This window comes from Chiloscyllium plagiosum, unplaced genomic scaffold, assembly GCF_037043375.1.
Source record: "Chiloscyllium plagiosum isolate Xiang-an unplaced genomic scaffold, Cpla_swu_hap1 HiC_scaffold_4, whole genome shotgun sequence".
Lineage (NCBI taxonomy): Eukaryota > Metazoa > Chordata > Chondrichthyes > Orectolobiformes > Hemiscylliidae > Chiloscyllium > Chiloscyllium plagiosum.
Window position 1 is genome coordinate 145,721,619 of NW_028270142.1, and position 25,136 is coordinate 145,746,754.

At 44.6% G+C, this 25,136-nt stretch overlaps 1 protein-coding gene across 2 annotated transcripts in view; it reads right to left on the reverse strand.

Annotated features, from left to right (window-relative positions):
- Window positions 1-25,136, reverse strand: part of lama3 (laminin, alpha 3) — a 376,808-nt gene that overhangs the window by 213,730 nt on the left and 137,942 nt on the right. For both annotated transcript variants that reach the window (XM_043687604.2, XM_087986754.1), the window contains exons 18-22: window positions 24,032-24,131; window positions 23,551-23,603; window positions 23,340-23,445; window positions 10,926-11,025; window positions 3,983-4,139 (exon numbers count right to left, since the gene is read on the reverse strand). In XM_043687604.2, the coding sequence (XP_043543539.2) occupies window positions 3,983-4,139; window positions 10,926-11,025; window positions 23,340-23,445; window positions 23,551-23,603; window positions 24,032-24,131 (516 nt within the window). The remainder of the gene's footprint in view (window positions 1-3,982; window positions 4,140-10,925; window positions 11,026-23,339; window positions 23,446-23,550; window positions 23,604-24,031; window positions 24,132-25,136) is intronic.

Sequence of the window (25,136 nt, forward strand, 5' to 3'; positions counted from 1 at the left end):
TTACTATATTCTTGTGGAGCCTAGCTGGGAATATCCAATATATCTTCTTACAGGGTGCTAACTGTTAAGCAGAAAATGAAATGAACTGACTGGTAAATTTCCATCTTTGCTGAGCTTACAGAATTAAGTTATAAGGACAGGTTACATAGACAAGGCTTGTATTCCCAAGAGAATCCAAATTTGCTGATTATAATGTTAGTGGCATTGTGGACAGTGTAGATGATAGCATAAAATTACAAACGGATATTGACAGACTAAGTGATTAGGCGAAACTGTTGCAGAGGGAGTTCAATGTAAGCATTTGTGAGGTGATCCAATTTGGACATGATAAAGGATAAGTCAGGCTACTTTCTAGATGGTGATGAAGTTAAATGCAGTGGATGTCCAAAAAGACTTTGTGGATTCAGGTGCATAGTTCATTAAAATGCCATGAATAGATGCAGAAGATGATCAGGAAAGCTAATGCCATGCCAGTCTTTTCTATCTAGAAGACAGGAGTATTAAGACAGAGAAGTTAAGCTGCAGCTGTACAAAACCTGGTTAGATCCCACCTTGAGTACTGTCAGCAGATCTGGGCACCTCATCTTAGGAAGGATATATTACCCTTAGAGGGAATACAGGAATGATACCTGGATTTCAAGGATTAAGTTGTGAAGCAAGATTATACAAATTAGGCCTGTTTTCTTCAGAATTTAGAAGGTTAAGAGGTGATCTGATCAAAGTCTTCAAGATATTAACAGGGATAGATAGGGTAGATAAAAATAAACTATTTCCACTGGTTGGGAATTTTAGAACACAGGAACATTGTCGAAAAATTAGGGCCAGACTATTCAGGAAACATATTCGAAAACATTTTTACACACAAAGGCTGGTAGGTGTTTGGAACTCTCCTCCATAAATGGAGGTTGATGCTAGATCAGTTGTTAACTTTAACTCTGAGATAGATAAATGTCCTTTAAGCAAAGGTATTAAGAGATATGGGCCAAAGGCAGGCATTTGGAGTTAGGTCACAGATCAGCCATGATTTCACTGAATGGCAGAACAGACTCGAGGGCCTGGATAGTCTACTCCTGTTCCTATGTAATCTGGTGGAAGTGTTGAAAACAATTAAAGGAGTTGATAGGATGGATAAAGTGAATTCATTTCCTCTGGTCAGGGGAGAATGGTAAATGTAAGCTCAGGCAATATGAGAGGAACTTCTGGACACAAAGGTTGGTGTAAATCTGGAACACTCTCCACCAAAAAGCTGCTGTTATTGGCTACCAATTGTAAAATGTAAAAACTGAGATTTATCATCATTTGTTAGTTAAAGGTATTGAGGGTTATGGAATTAAGGAAGGTAGTTAGAATTAAGACAGATAGTAACCATAAAGTAAATGATGAAACAAACACAATGCACTAAATGTTTGCACATCTAAACTTTGGAAGAGGAGCCAGGGAAGTTAAGGAGTTGGAATAACTCCCATGGAAATTCAACCCAAAGACGTCTGTAGAGTAACTCTCAAGCAATAATTTACAACTGGCACATTAGGAAGGAATCCTCATATTGGAGAAACAGTCTTCTGAAGGAAGGCACAGGAGGATAAAGGGTACTCGGGAATATATGAAACAGGAACAGGAGGAGAGCACACAGCACCTCCAGTCTGCCATTCAATAAGGTCATGGTTTACATAATTTCGCCTCAACTTCACTTTCCTGTCTCTTCCCCATAACTTTAGACTCCCTTATAGCAGACTCTAAATACAGTCTCATCAAAAACCTGTACAGTTGTAGCAATACTCCACTACCTTGAAACTTATTCACTTTGTAACAGAAAGCGAAAGAGAAAAAGGCAATCAGCAGCATTAACAGTAAGTCTGTTCTGTATCTGAGTATAAATCAAGCCAAAATAGCCAAGATATTTGGAACAATCATATTTTTTTATAACAAAAGTGTCCAGCACCAATACCATAGAAAAAAGTGGGGGCAAAAATTCACAGACTCCACTGATAGGTTTGTAGGCGGACAGGCAGGTAAAATTTGCCTAGATTGCCTTCCTGCTACTCTCCCACCTGCCCCAATCTGACCGCAATTTTACAGGGTACATCTGAATCCTCAAGCTCCCTGGATCACTCTCACCCCAACTGAGGTCCTGAAAGTATGTCGCCTGGCAGGTGAAACTAGAACTGGAGGGCATAGCCTTAAAATAAAGGGAGCAGGTTTAGGACTGAATTAAGAAGGAACTTCTTCTCCCAAAGTGTCGTGAATCTGTGCAATTCTCTGCCCAGTGAAGCAGTTAAGGCTGCCTTGTTGAATGTTCTTAAGGCAAAGATAGATAGATTTTTAAACAGTAAGGGAATTAAGGATTACGGTGAGCGGGCTGGTAAGTGGAGCTGAGTCCACAAAAAGATCAGCTATGATCTTAATGAATGACAGAGATGGTTCAAGGGGCAAGATGGCCTATTCCTGCTCCTAGTTCTTATGTTCTTATGTTTCATTATTGTCCTTAATTTGAAACTGGTGAGATGAGTTCAGGGGCAAGGGGGCAACCTGGCAGGTCACCCTAATTGTGCTCCTGGCAGAAAGGCACAGGGTGTTGCTTCCTTTACAGGCTTTGATATTGATACCAGATCCCAGGATTTACTTCCTTGGTGGTCACTTCCACCCACACTTCTTTATTAAGTCTGCTCATCACACCCTCCCAAATCCCCAATGTCCGGGCCTGTCCTTCCCTCACCATATTTTCAGCCTTGGACTTTAGAACTTAGAACCTGGAGACTTCTTATAGTGCCAGTCTTGGACATGCTGCTTGTGTTACTGGGATAGCAATCAGATTGACCAGCATGTTTCAGAGCCAAGGTGCTTCCAACTGAGAGAGAGCTGGATGTTTCACCTCCTCGGAGTGTGAGATAGCTGTGGGCTGCTGTGATCAGCAGGGATATGTCCCTCACTAACTCTTCAGGTGGTAGGCTGGGAAACAATGTCATCTGAAAAATTCTGCCCTTTATAATTCAAAAAAACCAAATTGCTGGGGGAGTAAGGAGTAACTACCTGTATTAACCTAACATTAAAAAAATCTCCTTTATGATCTAAACAGGGCAAAATCTCCAAATCACTCTATAGGAAGTTTTAGATCAGATTTAGGGGAGCCTAGTGGTATTATCATGAGACTATTAATCCAGAGACCTAGGTAATGTCCTGGAGACCTGGGTTCAAATTCCATCATGGCAGATGGTGGAATTTGAATTCAATGAAGAAAAAGTCTGGAGTTACGAGTCTAATGTTAGCTATGAAACCATTGTCGAAAATTCTCATCTGTTTCACCAATACCCTTTCACTTACTGTTACTCTTACCTGGTCTGGCCAATGTGTGAATCCAGACCCACAACAATGTAGTTGCCTCTTAAACCGCCCTCTAGTCAATTAGGGATGTGCAATAAATGCTGGCCCAGCCAGCGACACTCTCATCCCATGAATGAATAAAAACCTTTTACAAATTTCAGAATGCAGTTCTGGGATATGACAGTATGCCATTGTGCTTGACTTTGTGTATTTGTGCAACTGCATGAAAACTGGGCCAGTTACATGCCTACAAAACTGAACTTTGTGATGGTCATGAAAATTAAACCCACACATTCTATTCCATTTATAATCCCACCATCTTGCAACATGCTGAGTACAAACCTAATACATCCCTTAATTCCTTCACATTTAGAATATTTATTCCATCATTTTCTTAAGTAATCTTTTTAATTTTATGATTTGCAACTGGCTTTATTTGTTAAATATTAGGAAGGTATCACTCTTGCTCCAATTGACGACCTGAAGTGGCCAATTATTGTCCTCAATTGCTGCTTAATTTCTTTAAATGGGCAAAAAATTGCAAAGTGCAAAATTATACATGAAATGGTATCAAAATGATTCTGAACCCATTCCAGCAGATTTGAGAAGGTTAGATAGCTTTCACCAGACATGCATTTCATCAGAATCTTTGATCACATACTTGCACAGATGACATTTGCGCATAGCCTCTCCAACTGAAGTTCAGGAACTCCTGTGGATCAAACCCAAACCTAACAGCTCTTCCATTGGGTGTAGTGCCATCTTCAATTTCATACTTCAGGTGGTGAAGATCTGGGAAATAGTGGTTGCGACGTGGCCTTCAAGTACAGGTTAGATAGATATATTTAATCCCAGTGCAAATGGTATAGTCATGTAAAAGTTACACTGTACTGAGTAATATTTCTCAATAAGGACACAACGTACAATTATCCAGATCCTTTCATAACCACAGCACGTCCAAAACTACTTTACAGCCAAATAAAGTGTGATCAGTGGCATAAGAAATGCAGGGAATCCTTCAGATACAACAAAGACAGTGGGGAGAGGAAGTCCCCACAAGTCAAACGCCTGCAGCTCTTCACTGATTGGCAGCATGACCAGGAAGCAGTGACTGCTGACATGATACACCCATCGGAGGCCTCAGTCTTTTTATTCCCCCTAATTATTTTCACTGTGTGGATCCCTGAGGTTCATGTCTGGCAGCAGCCTCTGCATGTAGATGTCACTGCATCAACAGGACCTCTGAACAGCTGCAAAGTTGCATAACTTAGAGGCCCCATTGCTTGGCTGACCACAGATCCATGTCGAGGTCAGAGGGATTTGTGGGGTAGAGTGACAGGAACATAGCATAAAATAATGCCAACATGGTAAGCACTGGGCCTATAGGAAGTCTGACCAAAGAATTAAAATGGAAATAATAAAATGGCAGACGAATTGAATGGGTATTTTGCAAATAATATCCCAAACGGAGCAATAAATCAGAAAAAGGAAGGTAGGGAAGTGTGGGGGGGGGGGGGGGGGGGGGTGGAGGGACTCAGAAAAGAAGTGATACAGAGTAAATTGTTGGAGCTGAGGGCTGACATGTGCCCAGGTCCAGGTGGAGGTCATCCTAGATTCTGAAAAGAAGTATCAATGACATAGTTTATGCATTGGTTTTAATTTTTTCAAAGCTTGCTTGACTCAGGGATTGCCCTATTAGATTGGAAGACAGAAAATGTAACTCCTTTATTCAAAAAGGAGCAGAGATAGAAAGCATGAAACTACAGATCAATTAGCTTCACATCTGTCACAGAGAAAATATTAGACGCCATTATTAAAGATAAAAATCACACAACACCAAGTTATAGTACAATAGGTTTATTTGGAAGTACTAGCTTACAGAGCACTGCTCCTTCATCAGGTAACTGTGGAGCAGGACCATAAGACAGAATTTATAGAAAAAGATTACAGTGTCATACAACTGAAACAATATATTGAACAAACCTAGATTGCTGTTAAATCTTTCATCTTTTTTTCAGAGAGAGAGAGAGACACTCAAACTCTCTTTCTCTCTCATGCATGCACACACATATATAAGTCTATGGGGTGAATTTGCATTTGCAGAATTGTATTTGCAAATACATTCTATTTTGCTCAAAAAGCACACAATCTGTAGGCAGTCAATCCATGTAATATTTTATAAATTCCTACTTGTAAATAGAACCAGTTTGGCTCAAGTTTGGGATATAGACAGACTCTAACCTCATAGCTTTAATGCATTGTCTGAGCTGAGATGTTACCTTTTTTTATAAAACCTTATTTTGAGAATGTGACTTAAAAGAAGTTATGGTATTTGTATATTAATGAACTGAAACCTGCAACCCATTCTAAAAAAATGAAAGACTTAACAGCAATCTAGATTAGTTCAATATATTCGTTCAGTTGCATGACACTGTAATATTTTTCTATAAATTCTGTGTCTTATGATCCTGCTTCCCAGCTACCTGATGAAGGACCAGCACTTAGAAAGCTAGCACTTCCAAATAAACCTTTTGGACTATAGCCTGGTATTTTGTGATTTTTAACTTTGCCCACTCCAGTCGAACACCGGCACCTCCACGTCATTATTAGAGTTGTTATAGCAGGGCACTTGGTTACGTTCAATGTAATCAGGCAGAATTAAAATGGTTTTGTCAAAGGGAAATTGATCAAACTATTTGAATTCTTTGAGGAAGTAATGCATATTGTGGATAATGGAGAATCGGTAGATGTACTATATTTAGATTTCAAAAAGCATTTGACAGGGTGGTATATTACGTTGCAGAAAAAAAAAGCTCATCGTGTAAAGGGCACATTTTGGCATGGATAGAAGATTTTCCAATTATCATGAAGCAGAGTAGACACACATGGGTCTGTGTCGGTTTTGGCAAGATTTAATGAGTGGTGTGCCACAGGGATCAGTGCCGGGACCTCAAATGTTTACAATTTATACGAATGACTTAGATGAAGGGATGGAAGATTTCATTACCACATTTGCGGATGACACTAAAATAGGTAGGAAAGTAAATTGTTAGGACGGTGTAAAAAGACTACAAATGTTATAGGGCTGCAATTTTTTTTTTGGTTAAATCCATGTTATATCATTTTTTAAAAAGGGATTTCCACTCCGAGATATAGTGCATTTCCTCACCGAATCTTACCAAACCCACCTCATTAATTATCTACCTGCCCCTTTTGCAGCTATTAAGACCAATTCTGGCCTTATCTTACCATGAGCTGTCCCAGAACAATTTGTTACTCAGCAGATATTCATTGGCATCCCTTGAACTTGTGCAGTCTTTAAAAAACATTGCAGTATGTGGGCAAACACCGCCAGTCTGAAGCTGCACCGTATGGTCTCTGGCATTTGTCCTGGAAATGGCAACAGTGTGCCCCTCTGCTTGGTTTTTATATCAGCTTGTATAGAATGTGTCAATATTCACCACAGTGTTTCAAACACTGGGGAGGCTTTCTTTACCGACACAACAGTTTTGTTCCAGAAGATATGGACAGTAGGAAAATACATAGCGACATCTTGCAAAATGCCCATATTACAGAGGAGGAAGTGCTGGATGTCTGAAACACATAAAAGTGGATAAGTCCCCAGGACCTGAACAGGTGTATCCTAGAACTCTGTGGGAAGCCTCAGAAATGATTGCTGGGCCTCTTGCTGAGATATTTGTATCATCGATAGTCACAGGTGAGGTGACGGAAGACTGAAGGTTGGCTAACATGGTGTCACTCTTTAAGAAGGGTGGTAAGGACAAGCCAGGGAACTATAGACCAGTGAGCCTGACATCGGTGGTGAGCAAGTTGTTGGAGGGAATCCTGAGGGATAGGATGTACATGTACTTGGAAAGGCAAGGACTGATTAGGGATAGTCAACATGGTTTTGTGCGTAGAAAATCATGTCTCACAAACTCGATTGAGTTTTTTGAGGAAGTAACAAAGAGGATTGATGAGGCAGAGTGGTAGATGTGACCTATATGGAGTTCAGGAAGGCGTTTGACAAGATTCCCCATGGGAGACTGATTAGCAAGGTTAGATCTCACGGAATACAGTGAGAACTAGCCATTTGGATACAGAACTGGCTCAGAGGTAGAAGACAGAGGGTGGTGGTGGAGGGTTGTTTTTCATACTGGAGGCTTGTGACCAGTGGAGTGCCACAAGGATCGGTACTGGGTCCTCTACTCTTTGTTATTTACATAAATGATTTGGATATGAGCATAAGAGGTACAGTTAGTAAATTTGCAGATGACACCAAAATTGGAGGTGTAGTAGACTGCGAAGAGGGTTACCTCAGATTACAACAGGATCTGGACCAGATGGGCCAATGGGCTGAGAAATGGCAAATGGAGTTTAATTCAGATAAATGCGAGGTGCTGCATTTTGGGAAAGCAAATCTTAGCAGGACTCATACACTTAATGGTAAGGTCCTCGGGAGTGTTGCTGAACAAAGAGACCTTGGAGTGCAGGTTCATAGCTCCTTGAAAGTGAAGTTGCAGGTAGATAGGATAGTGAAGAAGGCATTTGGTATGCTTTCCTTTATTGGTCAGAGTATTGAGTACAGGAGTTAGGAGGTCATGTTGTGGCTGGACAGGACATTGGTTAGGCCACTGTTGGAATATTGCATTCAAGTCTGGTCTCCTTGTTGTGGTTCTGTTCACCGAGCTGGGAATTTGTGTTGCAGACGTTTCGTCCCCTGTTTAGGTGACATCCTCAGTGCTTGGGCGCCTCCTGTGAAGCGCTTCTGTGATCTTTCCACCGCCATTTATAGTGGTTTGAATCTGCCACTTCCAGTTGTCAGTTCCAGCTGTCCGTTGCAGTGGTCGGTACATTGGGTCCAGATCGATGTGCTTATTGATTGAATCTGTGGATTAGTGCCATGCCACTAGGAATTTCCTGGCTGTTCTCTGTTTGGCTTGTCCTATAATAGTAGTGTTGTCCCAGTCGAATTCATGTTGCTTGTCATCTGCGTGTGTGGCTACTAAGGATAGCTGGTCGTGTCGTTTCGTGGCTCGTTGGTATTCATGGATGTGGATCGTTAGCTGTCTTCCTGTTTGTCCTATGTAGTGTGTTGTACAGTCCTTGCATGGGATTTTGTACACTACATTGGTTTTGCTCATGCTGGGTATCGGGTCCTTCGTTCTGGTGAGTTGTTGTCTGAGAGTGGCTGTTGGTTTGTGTGCTGTTATGAGTCCTAGTGGTTGCAGTAGTCTGGCTGTCAGTTCGGAAATGCTCTTGATGTATGGTAGTGTGGCTAGTCCTTTTGGTTGTGGTATGTCCTCGTTCCGTTGTCTTTCCCTTAGGCATCTGTTGATGAAATTGCAGGGGTATCCGTTTTTGGCGAATACATTGTATAGGTGTTCCTCTTCCTCTTTTTGCAGTTCTGGTGTACTGCAGTGTGTTGTGGCTCTTTTGAATAGTGTCTTGATGCAACTTCTTTTATGTGTGTTGGGGTGGTTGCTTTCCTAGTTTAGGACTTGGTCTGTGTGTGTGGCTTTCCTGTATACCTTTGTGGTGAATTCTCCATTCCTAGACGTGATGGTACAGAGAACACCGAACGGAGAATTCACCACAAAGGTATACAGGAAAGCCACACACACAGACCAAGTCCTAAACTAGGAAAGCAACCACCCCAACACACACAAAAGAAGTTGCATCAAGACACTATTCAAAAGAGCCACAACACACTGCAGCACACCAGAACTGCAAAAAGAGGAAGAAGAACACCTATACAATGTATTCGCCAAAAAAGGATACCCCCGCAATTTCATCAACAGATGCCTAAGGGAAAGACAACGGAACGAGGACATACCACAACCAAAAGGACTAGCCACACTACCATACATCAAGAGCATGTCCGAACTGACAGCCAGACTACTGCGACCACTAGGACTCATAACGGCACACAAACCAACAGCCACACTCAGACAACAACTCACCAGAACGAAGGACCCGATTCCCAGCAGTGTACAAAGTCCCATGCAAGGACTGTACAAAACACTACATAGGACAAACAGGAAGACAGCTAACGATCCACATCCATGAACACCAACTAGCCACGAAACGACACGACCAGCTATCCTTAGTAGCCACACACGCAGATGACAAGCAACATGAATTCGACTGGGACAACACTACTATTATAGGACAAGCCAAACAGAGAACAGCCAGGGAATTCCTAGAGGCATGGCATTCATCCACAGATTCAATCAATAAGCACATCGATCTGGACCCAATGTACCGACCACTGCAACGGACAGCTGGAACTGACAACCGGAAGCGGCAGATTCAAACCACTACAAATGCCGGAGGAAAGATCACAGAAGCGCTTCACAGGAGGCTCCCAAGCACTGAGGATGTCACCTAGACAGGGGACGAAACATCTGCAACATAAATTCCCAGCTCGGCGAATAGAACCACAACAACGAGCACCCGAGCTACAAATCTTCTCACAAACTTTGAATTCTGGTCTCCTTCCTATCGGAAAGATGTTGTGAAACTTGAAAGGGTTCAGAAAAGATTTACAAGGATGTTGCCAGGGTTGGAGGATTTGAGCTATAGGCTGGGGCTGTTTTCCTTGGAGTGTCAGACGCTGAGGGGTGACTTATAGAGGTTTACAAATTATGAAGGGCATGGATAAGGTAAATAGGCAAAATCTTTTCCCTGGGGTTGGGGAGTCTAAAGCTAGAGGGCACAGGTTTAAGGTGAGAGGGGAGAGATATAAAAGAGACCTACGGGGCAACTTTTTCAAGCAGAGGGTGGTACGTGTATGGAATGAGCTGCCAGAGGAAGTTGTGGAGGCTGGTACAATTGCAACATTTAAGAGGCATTTGGATGGGTATATGAATAGGAAGGGTTTGGAGGGATATGGGCTAGGTGCTGACAGGTGGGACTAGATTGGGTTGAGATATCTGGTTGGCATGGATGGATTAGACCAAAGGGTCTGTTTCCATGCTGCAAATCTCTATGACTCTATGACTCTTGAGTGCAGTGGTAGCGTCCCTACCTCTAGGTCAGAAGGTCCAGGTTCAAGTCCCAACTGCCGCAGAGATTCGTGAAACACTTCTAAGAATGTTTATTGGAAATAGTCACAAGAACTTAATCAGTCTTTGAGCTACAACAGGTACCTTCTAATCAAGCTGTTTAGAGATATTATTACATTCCTCTGGAGCAGCTAGGACATGAACTCAGGCCTCGTGACTCAGAGGCAGGGACATTACCACTACGGTAATATCCATTTTTACATTAGCGTTCAGAAATGTGAACTATCAAGTAGGCACAGCTCTTTCTGTCTGAGACAAACTGAGTAATTAAGATGCATATTGTGGAATCACAGTTTCAGAAACATCAGCACACACTGGGAAAATGCCCTGCCACAGTTTTATTTTTAAGGCTCAATTACAAGCTCTGTTTCTTCTTTAAAAAATTAACTAATTTTCACCATCAACGGGAGATGAACCTTACAGAGGCAACTGACAAAGTGAATTTGGCCAATGAGAAAAAGGTTCCGCATTTTTGATGTTATTCCCACACAAAAAAATGACATACAGAGTATAGAGTACAGTGTACTGGAGTCTTACTCGTTGCAAGTACGCCCCTCCACATCTGGTCTGCATTGGCAGGTCCCTGACAACATATTGCATGTTAGATTCGTAGAACCTCCAATGTCACACTGGCAGCCTGTCAGTAGAATGAGAGAAATGAGTAAGAAATTAACATTTCAAGCAACTACTAATCATGTAAGTTCAAAGCTGAAATAAAAACAGAAATTGCAAGAAGCGTCGATCAGATTAGGTTGCACTGTAAACAGAATGGAGACAAGCCTAAAAGTAACAGATACTTCCTGTTCTCCAATTTCTTGGCACTATAATTAAAAGGCATTCAAACAGCACATCACTCTGTACAAGGTACATCACACAATCTCTGCTCATCAACAATGCTCCCATCTACTACCCCCATTCCTGGAGATAATAGAGATTCAGAAAAAAGTGATATCATACCCTAGCAATACCTCCCTAGAGGTTCCCCTTCAGGCTGTTCTGGAGAGATGGGAAACCACAAGAGGTCACCCCAAGTGACAAAAGTAGTCCATGTGCAGAAGCAGCTTTGGAGATGCTCAAGAGAACCTGGGTCCAGGGCTGTAACAGGGTGAATGATCTGCTGCACTTCCCCAGTGTATGTACCACTGTCCATTCAATGCTCCGTGTCCCTCTGAGTGTGAGTTAGCATTACAAACAAATCACTGCAGAGGACTAGGAGAAAGTGAGGATTGCAGATGCTAGAGACTAGAGTCAAAAAATGTGGTGCTGGTAAAGCACAACAGGTCAGACAGCATTCAAGGAGCAGGAGAGTAACATTTTGGGCATAAGCCCTTCATCAGGAATGCAGAGGCAGGAAGGGAGCACAGTGTGAGCAGCACGGTGGCACAGTGTGGGTGGCACAGTTGTTGGCAGCATGATGGCACAGTGGTTAGCACTGCTGCCTCACAGCGCCAGAGACCTGGGTTCAATTCCCGCCTCAGGCGACTGTGTGGAGTTTGTACATTTTCCCCGTGTCTGCGTGGGTTTCCTCCGGGTGCTCCGGTTTCCTCCTACATTCCAAAAGATGTGCAGGTCAGGTGAATTGGCCATGCTAGGTGAAGGGGTAAACGTAGGGGAATGGGTCTGGGTGGGTTGCGCTTCGGCGGGCCGGGGTGGACTTGTTGGGCCAAAGGGCCTGTTTCCACACTAAGTAATCTAATGTAATCTAATCTAAGGGAGAGGGTGGGGCTGGGGGAAGGTAGCTGGGAAGGCGATTAGTAGATGTAGGTGAGGGTTGATGGTGATAGGTCAGAATAGAGGGTAAGCGGAGAGGTGGGAAGCAAGATGGGCTGCTGAGACGTTCAAGAGGACGGTGCCAAGTTGGAGAGTTGGGTTTGGAAACTAGTCAAGTTGATGTTGTTGCCATGTGGTTGGATGGTCTCAAGGCAGAAAATGAAGTGTTTATCCTCCAGGCGTCAGGTGGCTCGGATTTGGCGGTGGAGGAGGCCCAGGACTTCCATGTCCTTGGCAAAGTGGGAGGGGGAGTTGAAGTGATCAGCATAGGGCCCTGGGGTTGCTTAGTGTGTGCGTCCCAGGATGTTCTCTGAAATGCTCCCTGAGTTGGCACCCTGTCTCTCCAATGTAGAGGTGGCCACATTCAGAGCAATGGATGAGGTGTTGGGTATGCAAGAAAATCTCTGCCGGATATGGAATAATTTTTTGGCCTTGGATGGAGGTCGGGGGGAGGTGTGGGCACAAGTTTTACACCTCTTGCAGTGGCAAGGAATACAACAATGCCCTCCAGCTCCCACTTCCCACACCTCCACCCTTGAACACCACCACTCCAACTACAACAAGGATAGACCCCTGAACCCCCCACCCCATCCTCATCTTCTACCCCACCAGTCTCTGGATACAGCGCATCATCCTATGCCATTTCCACCACCTACAGTCAGACCCCACCACTAGAGATATATTTCCCTCCCCACCCGTATCAGCATTCCACAGAGACCATTCCCTCTGCAACTCCTTTGTTAGATCCACTCTCCCCACCAACCCACCCTCCACTCCTGGCACCTTCCCTTGCCGCCACCCATACCCCGCCCCCCCCTCACATCCGTCCAAGGCCCCAAAGGATCCTTCATCATCCAGCAGAGATTTTCCTGCACAACCAAACACCTCATCTAATGTCTCTGTTGCTTTCAATGTGGTCTCCTCTATATTGGGGAGACATGACGCCAACTCAAAGAATGTTTCAGGGAACAGCTCTGGGACACACGCACCAAACAACCCCACCACCCTGTGGCCATACACTTCAACTCCCCCTCCCACTTCGCCAAGGACATGCAAGTCCTGGGTCGCCTCCACCACCAAATCCTAGCCACTCGACGCCTGGAGGAAGAGCACTCATCTTTCACCTTGGAACCCTCCAACCATAGAGGATCAATTTGGATTTCACCAGTTTCCTTATTTTCCCTTCCCCCACTTCACCCCATATCCAACCCTCCAACTTGGCACCACCCTCTCGAACTGTCACACCTGTCCATCTTGCTTCCCATCTATCCACTTCACCCTCCACTCTAACCTATTACCATCACCCCCCAACCTGCAACTACCTATCGCCTTCCCAGATACCTTACACCCAGCCCCACCCCAGCCTCAATTTATCTTTCAGCCCCCTTCACCGTGCCCTCCACATTCCTGATGAAGAGCTTATGCCTGAAACATCGATTCTCCTGCTCCTCAGAGAATGCCTTTCCCGCTGTGCTTTTCCAGCGCCACACTTTTCAACACTGAAGAGGACTGTCACACATCAGATTAGATGGCAGTCATCTCCATCAGATGTCTCATATGCAAACAATGTCTGCCACTTTTTAAATTCACTCGTGGGATGCGTGCATCACTGGTTGGCCAGCATTTATTGCCCAAAGTACTGTAACTTTATTAGGCAAGGTAGGCAGGGTGGCATGGGGGTGGGATTGCCTTATTAGTAAAATATGAAATTAAATCAATAGTAAGAAACTAAGTAGGGTCAGATGGCGTAGAATCTGTCTGGGTGGAATTGAGGAACCGCAAAGGTTAAAAAAAAAACCATAGTCGGAGGTATGTACAGGCCTCCAAACAGTAGTTAGGAAATACACCAGGAGATAGACAAGACATGTAGGAAATGCAAAGTTACAGTGATCATGGGGGATTTGAATATGCAGATAGACTGTGAAAATCAGCTTAGTAATGGAATGCGAGAAAAGGAAATTGTGAAATGTCTCCCAGATGGCTTTTTGGAGCAGCTTATGGCGGGGCCCACGAGGGAACAAGCAATACTGGATTTAGTGTTGTGCAATGAGGCAGACTTGATACGGGGGCTTAAGGTGAAGGAACTCTTTGGAGGCAGTGATCATAATATGATTGAATTTACTCTGCGATTTGAGAAGGAGAAGATAGAATCAACGATAACAGTGTTACAGCTGAATAAAAGAAACTACAGAGGCATGAGAGAGGAGCTGGGTAGAATTGACTGGCAGAGGAGCCTAGCAGGAAAGACAGTGGAACAGCTATGGCAGGAGTTTCTGGGAGTAATTCAGGAGACACAGCAGAGATTCATCCCGAGGAAAAAGAAGCATGGTACAAGGAGGATGAGGCAACCATGGCTGACTAGAGACATCAAGGAGAGCATAAAAGCAAAAGAGAAAGCATATAATGTGAAGGGCAGTGGGAAACCAGAGGATTAGGAAGCTTACAAAGATCAACAGAAGGTAACAAAAAAAAATAAGGAGCAAGAAGATTAAATATGAGGGCAAGCTAGCCACCAATATAAAGGAAGACTGTAAGAGTTTCTTGAGATATATAAAGGGCAAAAGAGAGGCGAAAGTGGACATTGAGCTGCTGGAAAATGATGCTGGAGCGATAGTAGAGGGGAACAAGGAAATGGCTGAGGAACTGAGTAATTACTTTGCATCAGTCTTCACGGTGGAAGACACGAGTAATATCCCAAACATTTAACAGAATGAGGGAGCAGAGCTGAGTATGGTAGCCATCACCAAGGGGAACTGAAAAACTGAATGGCCTGAAGATGAATAAATCACCTCGACCAGATAGACTACAGCCCAAAGTTCTAAGGGAGAAAGCTGAAGAGATAGTGGAGGAATTAGTGGTGATCTTTTAGGAATTGCTAGAATCCAGGAAGGTCCCAGAAGACTGGAAAATCGCTAGCATGACACCTCTGTTTAAAAAGGAAGTAAGGCAAAAGACGGAAAATTACAGGCTGATTAGTCTTGGTCATGAGTAAGATCCTGGAATCCATTGTGAAGGATAAGATTTCTGAATATTTGAAAGTATGGTAACAAAAAAAGGGCAAAGTCAGCATGGTTTCATCAGGGGAGGTCACGCCTGACAAATCTGCTACAATCACGAGCAGGTTAGACCAAGGAGAGCCAATGGATGTTATGCATTTGGGCTTCAAGAATGCCTTTGACAACGTGCCACAGGATGCTGCTGAGTAAGGTAAGAGCCCATGGTATTAGAGGCAAGATGCTAGCATGGATAGAAGCTTGGCTGTCTGTCTGAAAGCAGAGAGTGGGTATAAAAGGGTCCTTCTCAGGATAGCAGCCGGTGACCAGTTGTGTTTCACAAGGCTCAGTGTTGGGACCACAACTTTTGACTTTATACATTAACAATCTGGATTAAGGAACGGAACGCGTTCTGACTAAGTTTGCAGATGATACAAAGATAGGCAGAGGGATAGATAGCATTGAGGAGGTGGAGAACTGCAGAAGGATTTGGACAGGTTAGGAGAGTGGGCAAAGAAGTGGCAGATGGAGTTTAACGTGGGAAAGTGTGAGGTCATGCACTTTGGTAGGAAGAATAGAGGCATGGACTATTTGCTAAACGGGGAGAAAATTCATAAGTCTGAAGTGCAAAGAGACTTGGGAGTTCTGGATCAGGATTCCAGGTGGCACCTAGACATAGCAAAAGAAAAACTAAAGAACATTGAAGTCATTTCAGGTGCAAAGTTACAAAATTACAACTGACAGAAACACAACACTTTGTATGACAGAGTCTAGATAAGAGTGGTGCTGGAAAAGCACCATTTATCTCTCCACCCTGGACGTTCCCTGCCTCCATTTCCGATGAAGAGCTTTTGCCCGAAATACCGATTTTCCTGCTCCTCGGATGCTGCCTGACCTGCTGTGCTTTGCCAGCACCACTCTAATTTAGACTCTGGTATCCAGCATCTGCAGTCCTCACTTTTGCCACTTTGTATGACAGTCCTGCAGTCTCATTCAATCTGAAGAAAGAACAAAGAACATTCCAGCATAGGAACAGGCCCTTCAGCCATCCAAGCGTGTGCCGATCCATATCCTCTATCTAAATCTGCCACCTATTTTCTAAGGATCTGTACCCCTTTGCTCCCTGCCCATTCATATATCTGTCTAGATACATCACAAATTATGCTATCATTCCTGCCCCTACCATCTCCACTGGCAACGCATTCCAGGCATCCATCACCCTCTGCGTGAACTATCCACGTATATCTCCCCCAAACCTTTCCCCTCTCACTCTAAACTCGTGACCCTTAGTAATTGAGGTCTCCATTCTGGGAAAAAGTTCCTTGCTATCCACCTTATCTACACCTCTTATGACTTTGTGGGCCTCAATCAGGTCCCCCCTCAACCTCCTTCTTTCCAATGAAAATAATCCTTCAAAGTTTGTGAGAAGATTTGTAGCTCGGGTGCTCATTGCTGTGGTTCTATTCGCCGAGCTGGAAGTTTTTGTTGCAAACGTTTCGTCCCCTGTCTAGGTGACATCCTCAGTGCTTGGGAGCCTCCTGTGAAGCGCTTCTGTGGTGTTTCCTCCGGCATTTATAGTGGCCTGTCCCTGCCGCTTCCGGTTGTCTATAAATGCCGGAGGAAACACCACAGAAGCGCTTCCCAGGAGGCTCCCAAGCACTGAGGATGTCACCTAGACAGGGGACGAAACGTTTGCAACAAAAAGTTCCAGCTCGGCGAATAGAACCACAGAAAATAATCCTAATCTACTCAACTTCTCCTCATAGCTAGCACCCTCGATACTAGGCAACATCCTGGTGAACCTCCTCTGCACCCTCTCCAAAGCATCCACATCCTTTTGGTAACGTGGTGACCAGGGCCAGTATTCCAAATGTGGCCAAACCAAAATCCCATACAACTGTAACATGACCTGCCAACTGTTGTACTCAATACCCTGTTCGATGAAGGAAAGCATTCCGTATGCTTTCTTGACCACTTTACTGACTTGCATTGCTACCCTCAGGGAACAATGGACCTAAACACCCAGATCTCTCTGTATATCAATTTTCCCCAGGACTTTTCCATTTACTTTATAGTTCACAATGGAATTGCATCTTTCAAAATGCATCACTTCGCATTTGTCCAGATTGAACTCCCTCTCCAATTTCTCTGCCCAACTCTCCAATCTATCTATATTCTGCTGTATTATCTGACAGTCCCCTTCATTATCTGCTACTCCACCAATCTTAGTGTCATCTGCAAACTTGCTAATGAGGCAACCTACACCATTTATATTTATCACAAATGACAATCGCCCCAGCATGGATCCCTGTGGGACAGCACTGGTCACATTCTCCATTTTGAGAAGCTCCCTTCCACTACTACTCTCTGTCTCTTGTTGCCCAACCAGTTCTCTCTCCATCTCGCTAGAACACCCTGGACCCCATGCGACTTCTTCTTCTTCATCAGCCTACCATGGGAACCTTATCAAAAGCCTTACTAAAGTCCATGTATGTGACATCTACATCCCTTCCCTCATCATTCAACTTTGTCACATCTTCAAAGAATTCTATTAGGTTTGTAAGACATGACCTTCCTGCACAAAACCATCACTGATAAGCCTATTTTCTTTCAAATGGGTATTCCAAATGACTCCATGTATATCTTTTCTCCTTTGTCCTTTCTCTTGGTACCCTCTTGCTCCTTATATAAAAGCTTTGGGGTTTTCCTTAACCGTGCTCACTAAGGATATCTCCTGACGCCTTTTAGATCTCATAATTCCTCATTTCAGATACGTCCTACATTCCCGATATTCTTCCAAAGCTTTGTCTTGTCTTCAGTCGCCTAGAATTTATGTACACATCCTTTTTCCTCTTAGCTAGTCTCACAATTTCACCTATCATTCATGGTTCCCTAATCCTGCCATTTCTATCCCTCATTTTCACAGGAACATATCTCTCCTGAACTCTAATCAACCTCTCTTAAAAGCCTCCCACATATCAAAGATGGATTTCCCTTCAAACAGCTGCTCCAATCTATATTCCACAGGTCCTGCCAAATTTTGGTATAGATTAGATTAGATTACTTACAGTGGGGAAACAGGCCCTTCGGCCCAACAAGTCCACACCGACCCTTTAAACAACAACCCACCCAGACCCATTCCCCTACATTTACCCCTTCACCTAACACTACGGGCAATTCACCTAACCTGCACATCTTTGGACTGTGGGAGGAAGCCAGAGCACCCGGAGGAAACCCACGCAGACACGGGGAGAATGTGCAAACTCCATACGGACAGTTGCCCGAGGCGGGAATTGAACCCGGGTCTCTGGCGCTGTGAGGCAGCAGTGCTAACCACTATGCCACCCACAAGTTGGCCTTCATCCAATTTAGCACTCTTCCTTTAGGACCACACTCGTCTTTGTCCATGAGTATTCTAAAACTTATGGAATTGTGATCACTATTCCCAAAGTAATCCCTCACTGCAACTTCAACCACCAAGCCCATTTGCCAACATCAGGTCCAGTATGGCTCCTTCCTGAGTTGGGCTACTTACATACTGCTCTAGAAAACCTTCCTGGATGCTCCTTACAAATTCTGCTCCATCCAGACCTCTAACATTAAGCGAATCCCATCAATACAGAGTCACCTTGATTATCCGAATACCAATTATCCAAAAATCGGATTACTCGAAGGTGATCTTGAGGTCCCGACAGAAACGTTACAATAAAGACGTGTTTCCAACACTGATCACGTCTTTTATTTAGTGATTAAACAGGCACCGTCTCCAAATGACTGATCTCCTGCCCTCTCTCTCTCCCCTACACTTTCCCTAGAGTTCTACAGAGGGGTGTACCTAACCTCACTTCCCCAGATAATCTCTCCAACATTGTCCTGTACAGCTTAATCGTGGAACCTATCAAAAGGTTGCAGTAAAACGTTGTGTGTGTGGCTGTGTGTGCTATTTGGAGACTCACTCCACAAAGACAGCAGCAGCAGCAGCTTGTTATTGGTGTGGAGGGGGGGGTGGAGTTGAACGGGGTTGGGGTTGGGGGCAGTGTTGGACAGGGTTGGGGGCGGGCAGGGGTGGAGTTGGATTGGGTTGGGGGCGGTGTTGAATGGTTTTGGGGGTTGGGGTGCAGGCACGGGGTGGAGTTGAACGGGGTTGGGGGTTTGAGGGCAGTGTTGGACGGTGTTGGGGGTTGGGGAGCAGGTGGGGGGTGGAGTTGGACAGGGTTGGGAGTAGGGAGGGGCGGAGTTGGATGGGGTTGGGGGTGGTGTCAGACAGTTTTGGGGATTGGCGGGATGGTTGCGGTGTTGGATGGAATTGGGGGCGGTGTTGGACAGTTTTGGGGGTTGGGGCAGGTGGAGTGAGTTGGACAGGGTTGGGGGAGTGGGCAGGGGATAGTGTTGGATGGGGTTGGGGGGTGGAGGTGGAGTTGGACATGGTTGGGGGCAGGGGATGGAGTTGGGCAACGTTTGGGGGCAGGGCGGTGTTGGATGGTGTTGGGGATTGGGGGACAGGTGGAGGGCGGAGTTGGGGGTGGGGCCTCACACGCTGTGTGCTGCAGTCTCCTGAACATGGAGCAGACTTTTAAAAATGCCTGAGGAAAGGCATTTAATCGAATCACCGAATAAACGATTATCCGAACGAAATAGTGCCTGCCCATTTTGTTCGGATAATCGAGGTTCCCCTGTATTGGGAAAATTAAAATCTCCTATCACCACCACCCTGTTGCTCCTACATCTTTCTGTGATCTCTCTATGTATTTGTACCTCTCTCTCATGTTCACTGTTGGGAGGCCTATAGTACAATCCCAGCATTGTTACCACACCCTTCGTATTTCTAAGCTTTGCCTGTATTGCCTCACTGCTCAAGTCTTCCATAGTGCCCTCCTTCAGCACAGCTGTGATAGCCTCTCTGACCAGTAATGCAACTCCTCCACTCCTTTTACCTCCCTCTCTATCCTGCCTGAAGCATCAATTATCGGGGATATTTAGTTGCCAAACATGTCCTTCCCTCAACCAAGTCTCAGTAATAGCAATAACATTATACTCCCAGGTACTAATCCAGGCCTTGAGTTCATCTGCCTTAACTATTACACTTCTTGCATTAAAACAAATGGACCTCAGACCACCAGTCCCTCTGCCTTTATTCTCCACTTCCTGCCTACTCTTCCCCTTAGTCATGCTGATTTCATGATCTAGTTCCTTACAGGCTTTAGTTACTACCTTCTTACTGTCCACTAACCTCCTAATTTGGTTCCCATCCCCCTGCCACATTAGTTTAAACCCTCCCCAACAGCATTAGCAAAAGCACCCCCAAGGACATTGGTTCCAGTCTGACCCAGTTGAAGACCATCTCATTTGTAGTTGCCCCACCTCCCCCAGAACTGATCCCAATGTCCCAAAAATCTGAACCCCTCCCTCCTGCACCATCACTCAAGCTATGCATTCATCCTGAATATTCTATCATTCTCAGTCTGACTAGCACATGGCACGAGTAGCAATCCTAACATTACTACCACTGAGATCCTACTTTTTAAACTTGGTTTCTAACTCCCTAAATTCTTCGTGTAGGACCTCATCCCATTTTTTTACCTATATCATTGGTACCTATGTACACCAAGTCAACTGGATGTTCACCCTCTCCGTGGAGAATTTTCTGCAGCGGATCTGGGACATCCCTGACCTGTGCACCTGGGAGGCAACATTCCCTTAGGGAGTCTCATTTTCAACCACAGGACCACCTATCTACGCCCATTACAATTGAATCCCCTATGACTATAGCCCTTCCACTCTATTTCCTGCCCTTCTGTACAGCAGAGCCAGTCATGGTGCCATGAACCTGGCTATTGTTGCCTTCCCCTGGTGAGCCATCCCCTCAACAGTATCCAAAAAGGAACACCTTTTTGGAGGAGATGACCACAGGGGACACCTGCACTGCATTCCTGCTTTTTCTCTGCCTTTTGGTCACCTATTCCCTTTCTCCCTCAGCACTCCTAATCTGCAGTGTGATCAACTCGTTACACGTGCTATTCACAACCCCCTCAGCATCACAGATGCTCCAAAGTGAGTTCATCTGCAGCTCCAGAGCTGTCATTCGGTCTAACAAGAGCTGCAATTGGACACACTTCCTGCACATGAAGGAGCCAGGGACATCAACTGTGTCCCTGAGCTCCCACATTGACCAAGGGGAGCATAACACAGGTAAATATATATATATATTTTCCTTGTAGATGACCTTGATATATTAATGATTTGGACAAAGGAACTGAGGACATTTTTGCCAAAATGCAGATGGTACAACGACAGATGGAGGACAAGTAATGTCGAGGAAGCAGGGAGCTTGCAGAAGGACTTGGACAGGCTAGGAGAGTGGGCAAAGAAATGACAGATGGAATACAATGTGGGAAAGTGGGAGGTTATGTACTTTGGTGGGAAAATGAGGCATAGACTATTTTCTACATCGGCAGTTCTGTAGTTTTTTGAAGTTAAAAAAAAACCTTGAGGGGAAGAATACTTCTGCACCAAATAGTTTCATAGCATGGAGTATCTACATATATTAATGTAAAATAACTTGGCCTCCCACTTAGTCAGTGTCAAGTTCTCTCGGGCCAGTCTGCCTCATTATAATACAGTCTTAGCTTCATCAGCATCATAAAACATAGAACAGTAAAGCACAGGAACAGGGCCTTCAGCCCACCATGTCTATGCCAACCATGATTCCAAACTAATCCCATCTGCCTGCACATGGTCTGTACCTCAGCCTACATATGTGGCTGCCTAAACTTTCCTCTTAAACTTTGCTATTGCTCCTACCACCTCCCCTGACAGTTCATTCCAGGCACCTACCACTTTCTGTATAAAATTCTTTCCTCACACATTTTAAAATCTTCCCCATCTCCCTTTAAACCTAAATGCTCTATTATCACTATCCCTTACTCAAAGTTCCTCTGCCTCCGTCACATCTGCTCCCAGGAGGACCAATTCCACCACAGAACATCTCAGATGGCCTCCTCCTTCAAGGACCACAATTTCCCCTCCCACATGGTTAACTATGCTGTCCAGTGTACCTCCTCCACCCTTGAACCCCACCCCTCCAACTGCAACAAGGACAGAAACCGCCAGTCCTCATCTTCCACCGCACCAACCTCTAGATACAATGCATTTCCGCCACCTACAAAGAGACCCCAACACCAGGGATATATTTCCCTCCCCATCCCTATTGAGGTTCCGCAGAGACCATTCCCTCCACAACTCCGTTGTTAGTTCCACATTCCTCACCAACCCACCCTCCACTTCCCGCACCTTTCCCTGCCACTGCAAGAAGTGCCAAAACCACACTCCTCACCTCCGTCCAAGGCCCCAAAGGATCCTTCCACACACACATGTCATCTACTGTGTCCATTGCTCTTGATGTGGTCTGCTGCACATCGGGGAGACAGGACGCCAACTTGCGGAACATTTCAGAAATCATCTCTGGGATACACGCACTAACCAACCCCACCGCCCTGTGGCTGACCACATCAACTCCCCCTCCCATTCTGCCAAGGACATGCAAGTCCTTGGCCTCTTCCATCGCCAAACTCTAGCCACCCAACGTCTAGAGAAAGAAAGCCTCATCTTCCACCTTGGGACCCTCCAACCACATGAGATTAATGTCGATTTCACCAGTTTCCTCATTTCCCCTCCCCTCACCTTATCCCAGATCCAACTTTCCAACTCGGCTCCACCCTCCTTGAACTGTCCCATCTGTCCATCTTCCTTCCCACCTATCCACTCCACCCTTCTCCCTGACCTATCACCTTCACCCCCACTTTCATCTAGCTATTCCATTTCCAGCTACCTTCTCCCCAGCCCCACCTCCCTCCCTCCCATTTATCTCTCATTCCCCCTTGGGCCACCCCCTCAGTCCTGATGAAGACCTCATGCCTGAAACGTTGATTCTCCTGCTCCTCGGATGCCGCCTGAGCTGCTGTGCTTTATCAGCACCACACTCTCAACTCTGATCTCCAGTATCTGCACTCCTCATTTTCTCCCATCAATCTCTGCTGCTCTTTGTTTGAAACGCTGCAGTATTTGAGGTGACCCACAGTTCTCTTAGGTAGGGGAATTCCAGGATATTGATCCCATGAAAATGAAGGAAAGGGGATATGCCCCAAGTTCAGAGGGTGGTGACTTGTTTCACCTTAATATTTGGACTTACCTTGACAACCAAAATAGTGCCTCTCTTCTAAAGCATAGTGTCCTTCCTTGCACCAATCACAGAGCTCATCGCATACATTAGATTTACAGTAGCAATGGCCATCATCCTGAAACATTAAAGTCATAGGTAAAAATCAAAACAAAACCTCCCTGTGCAAAAGCAGATGCTGGTCATTGTTTTGCAAATCCTGCAATTTCTTCTGTGTGCTCACCTGATTGCATTCTCCAATCCCACTAATTGTGCCAATCACATTACAGCGACATTCTGCAATATCAAAAATATTGCTAGGATCAGCTTATTTGAGATCTACATCAGTTCCCAGTTAGAAATGACAACATAATGTAGAAGAACGTCTTCACAGAATGATACAATACGGGGTGAGGCTATTTGGCCCATTGCTCCAGTGAGCTTTGAAAGAGCTATCCGGTTCACCCAATCTGAGAGAAGAAATTCCTCCTCATCTCAGTCCTAAATTGGCACCTATTTCATTCTTAGTTCCATAAGAAGTGTCAATGAGTATTATTCCACATCAATCAAATTGAAAGTACTGATATCAATTAATGATCATTGAAATGTATCAGGTATAATTATTGCTAAACATCTCACAAGTGCAGAGCCAGTGCACCATACAATGAATAAATTCATAAGGTCCAAACCATTTCAACTACGTAAGGAAGACAAAACTTACTTACCAATGCAACCATCAGGATTCTCCTCAGCCAGGTTCCAGTAGAGTGACTTACACTGATCACATTTTGATCCCTTGACATTTGCCAGGCACTGACAGGACCCCTGTTAAACAGGAAGGTCACAGAAAACATACAAAAGCTAAAAAGTAGTTTGTAAACCAGTCTGCTATGTTGCACTTGAAACAATGGGTGCAGTCCTTGTCACATTTTAGACTGCTGTTAGTTATTTACATTTTCCCAAGATGGAGCTGTGGCCTAATCTATTAAAATAATATACTGCACACCCACTTCCTTCCAATTTGAATTCACAAATTTAGTATCTGGGTATAAATTGGAGGATTTCCAACTCTGATTGAGTATACTTCTGGAGCTTTCATCTAAGGGCATCCTGCCTCGATGCTGTTGTTGGTCAATTGACTCATCCACACATGCACTGCCTGGCCTTCCCACAGCCAATTACCATGTATTACTCAATTGGCTGATTCTGGACAGCCAGTCAAACTGCATGTTTTCCTATGCTGATATTTTCATAAATTGAAAACAAAACTGTTCAATCCAAACAGAAATGCAGAATATTTCTTGAATAATGTGAGGTGTGAATGTCAGGGTGTTCAGAATGATCTTGGTGTCCTTGACCCAGAGCCATTAAAGTTACCAAGTAGCTGCAGCAAGCAATCAGAAAAGCAAATGGTATGTTGGCATTTATTTCAAGGGGATTTGAGAACAGGAGTAAAGATGTCTTGCTGTAGTTGAATAGAGATTTGGTAAGACCTCATCTGGAGTAAGTCTTGGTCTCCTTATTCAAGGAAGAAGATACTTGGCACACAGAGAGTGTAACAAAGGTTCACCAGATTAATCCGTCACACTGGACTGAAGAGGAAACTGGGTCTCACAGCATATGACAAGGTGGATATAGATAGAATGGCTCCTCTGGCTGGAGACTCCAAAACCAGGAGATATAATCTAGAATAAGGGGCCAGCTTTTTAAGACTGAGATGAGGAGGAATTTCTGCATTCGGGGTGGGGTGAATCTTTGGAATTATATAGCTTTGAAGAGGCTGGATAAGCTCAGGTTGTTTTCTTTGAAACACAGAAGGTTGAGGGGATA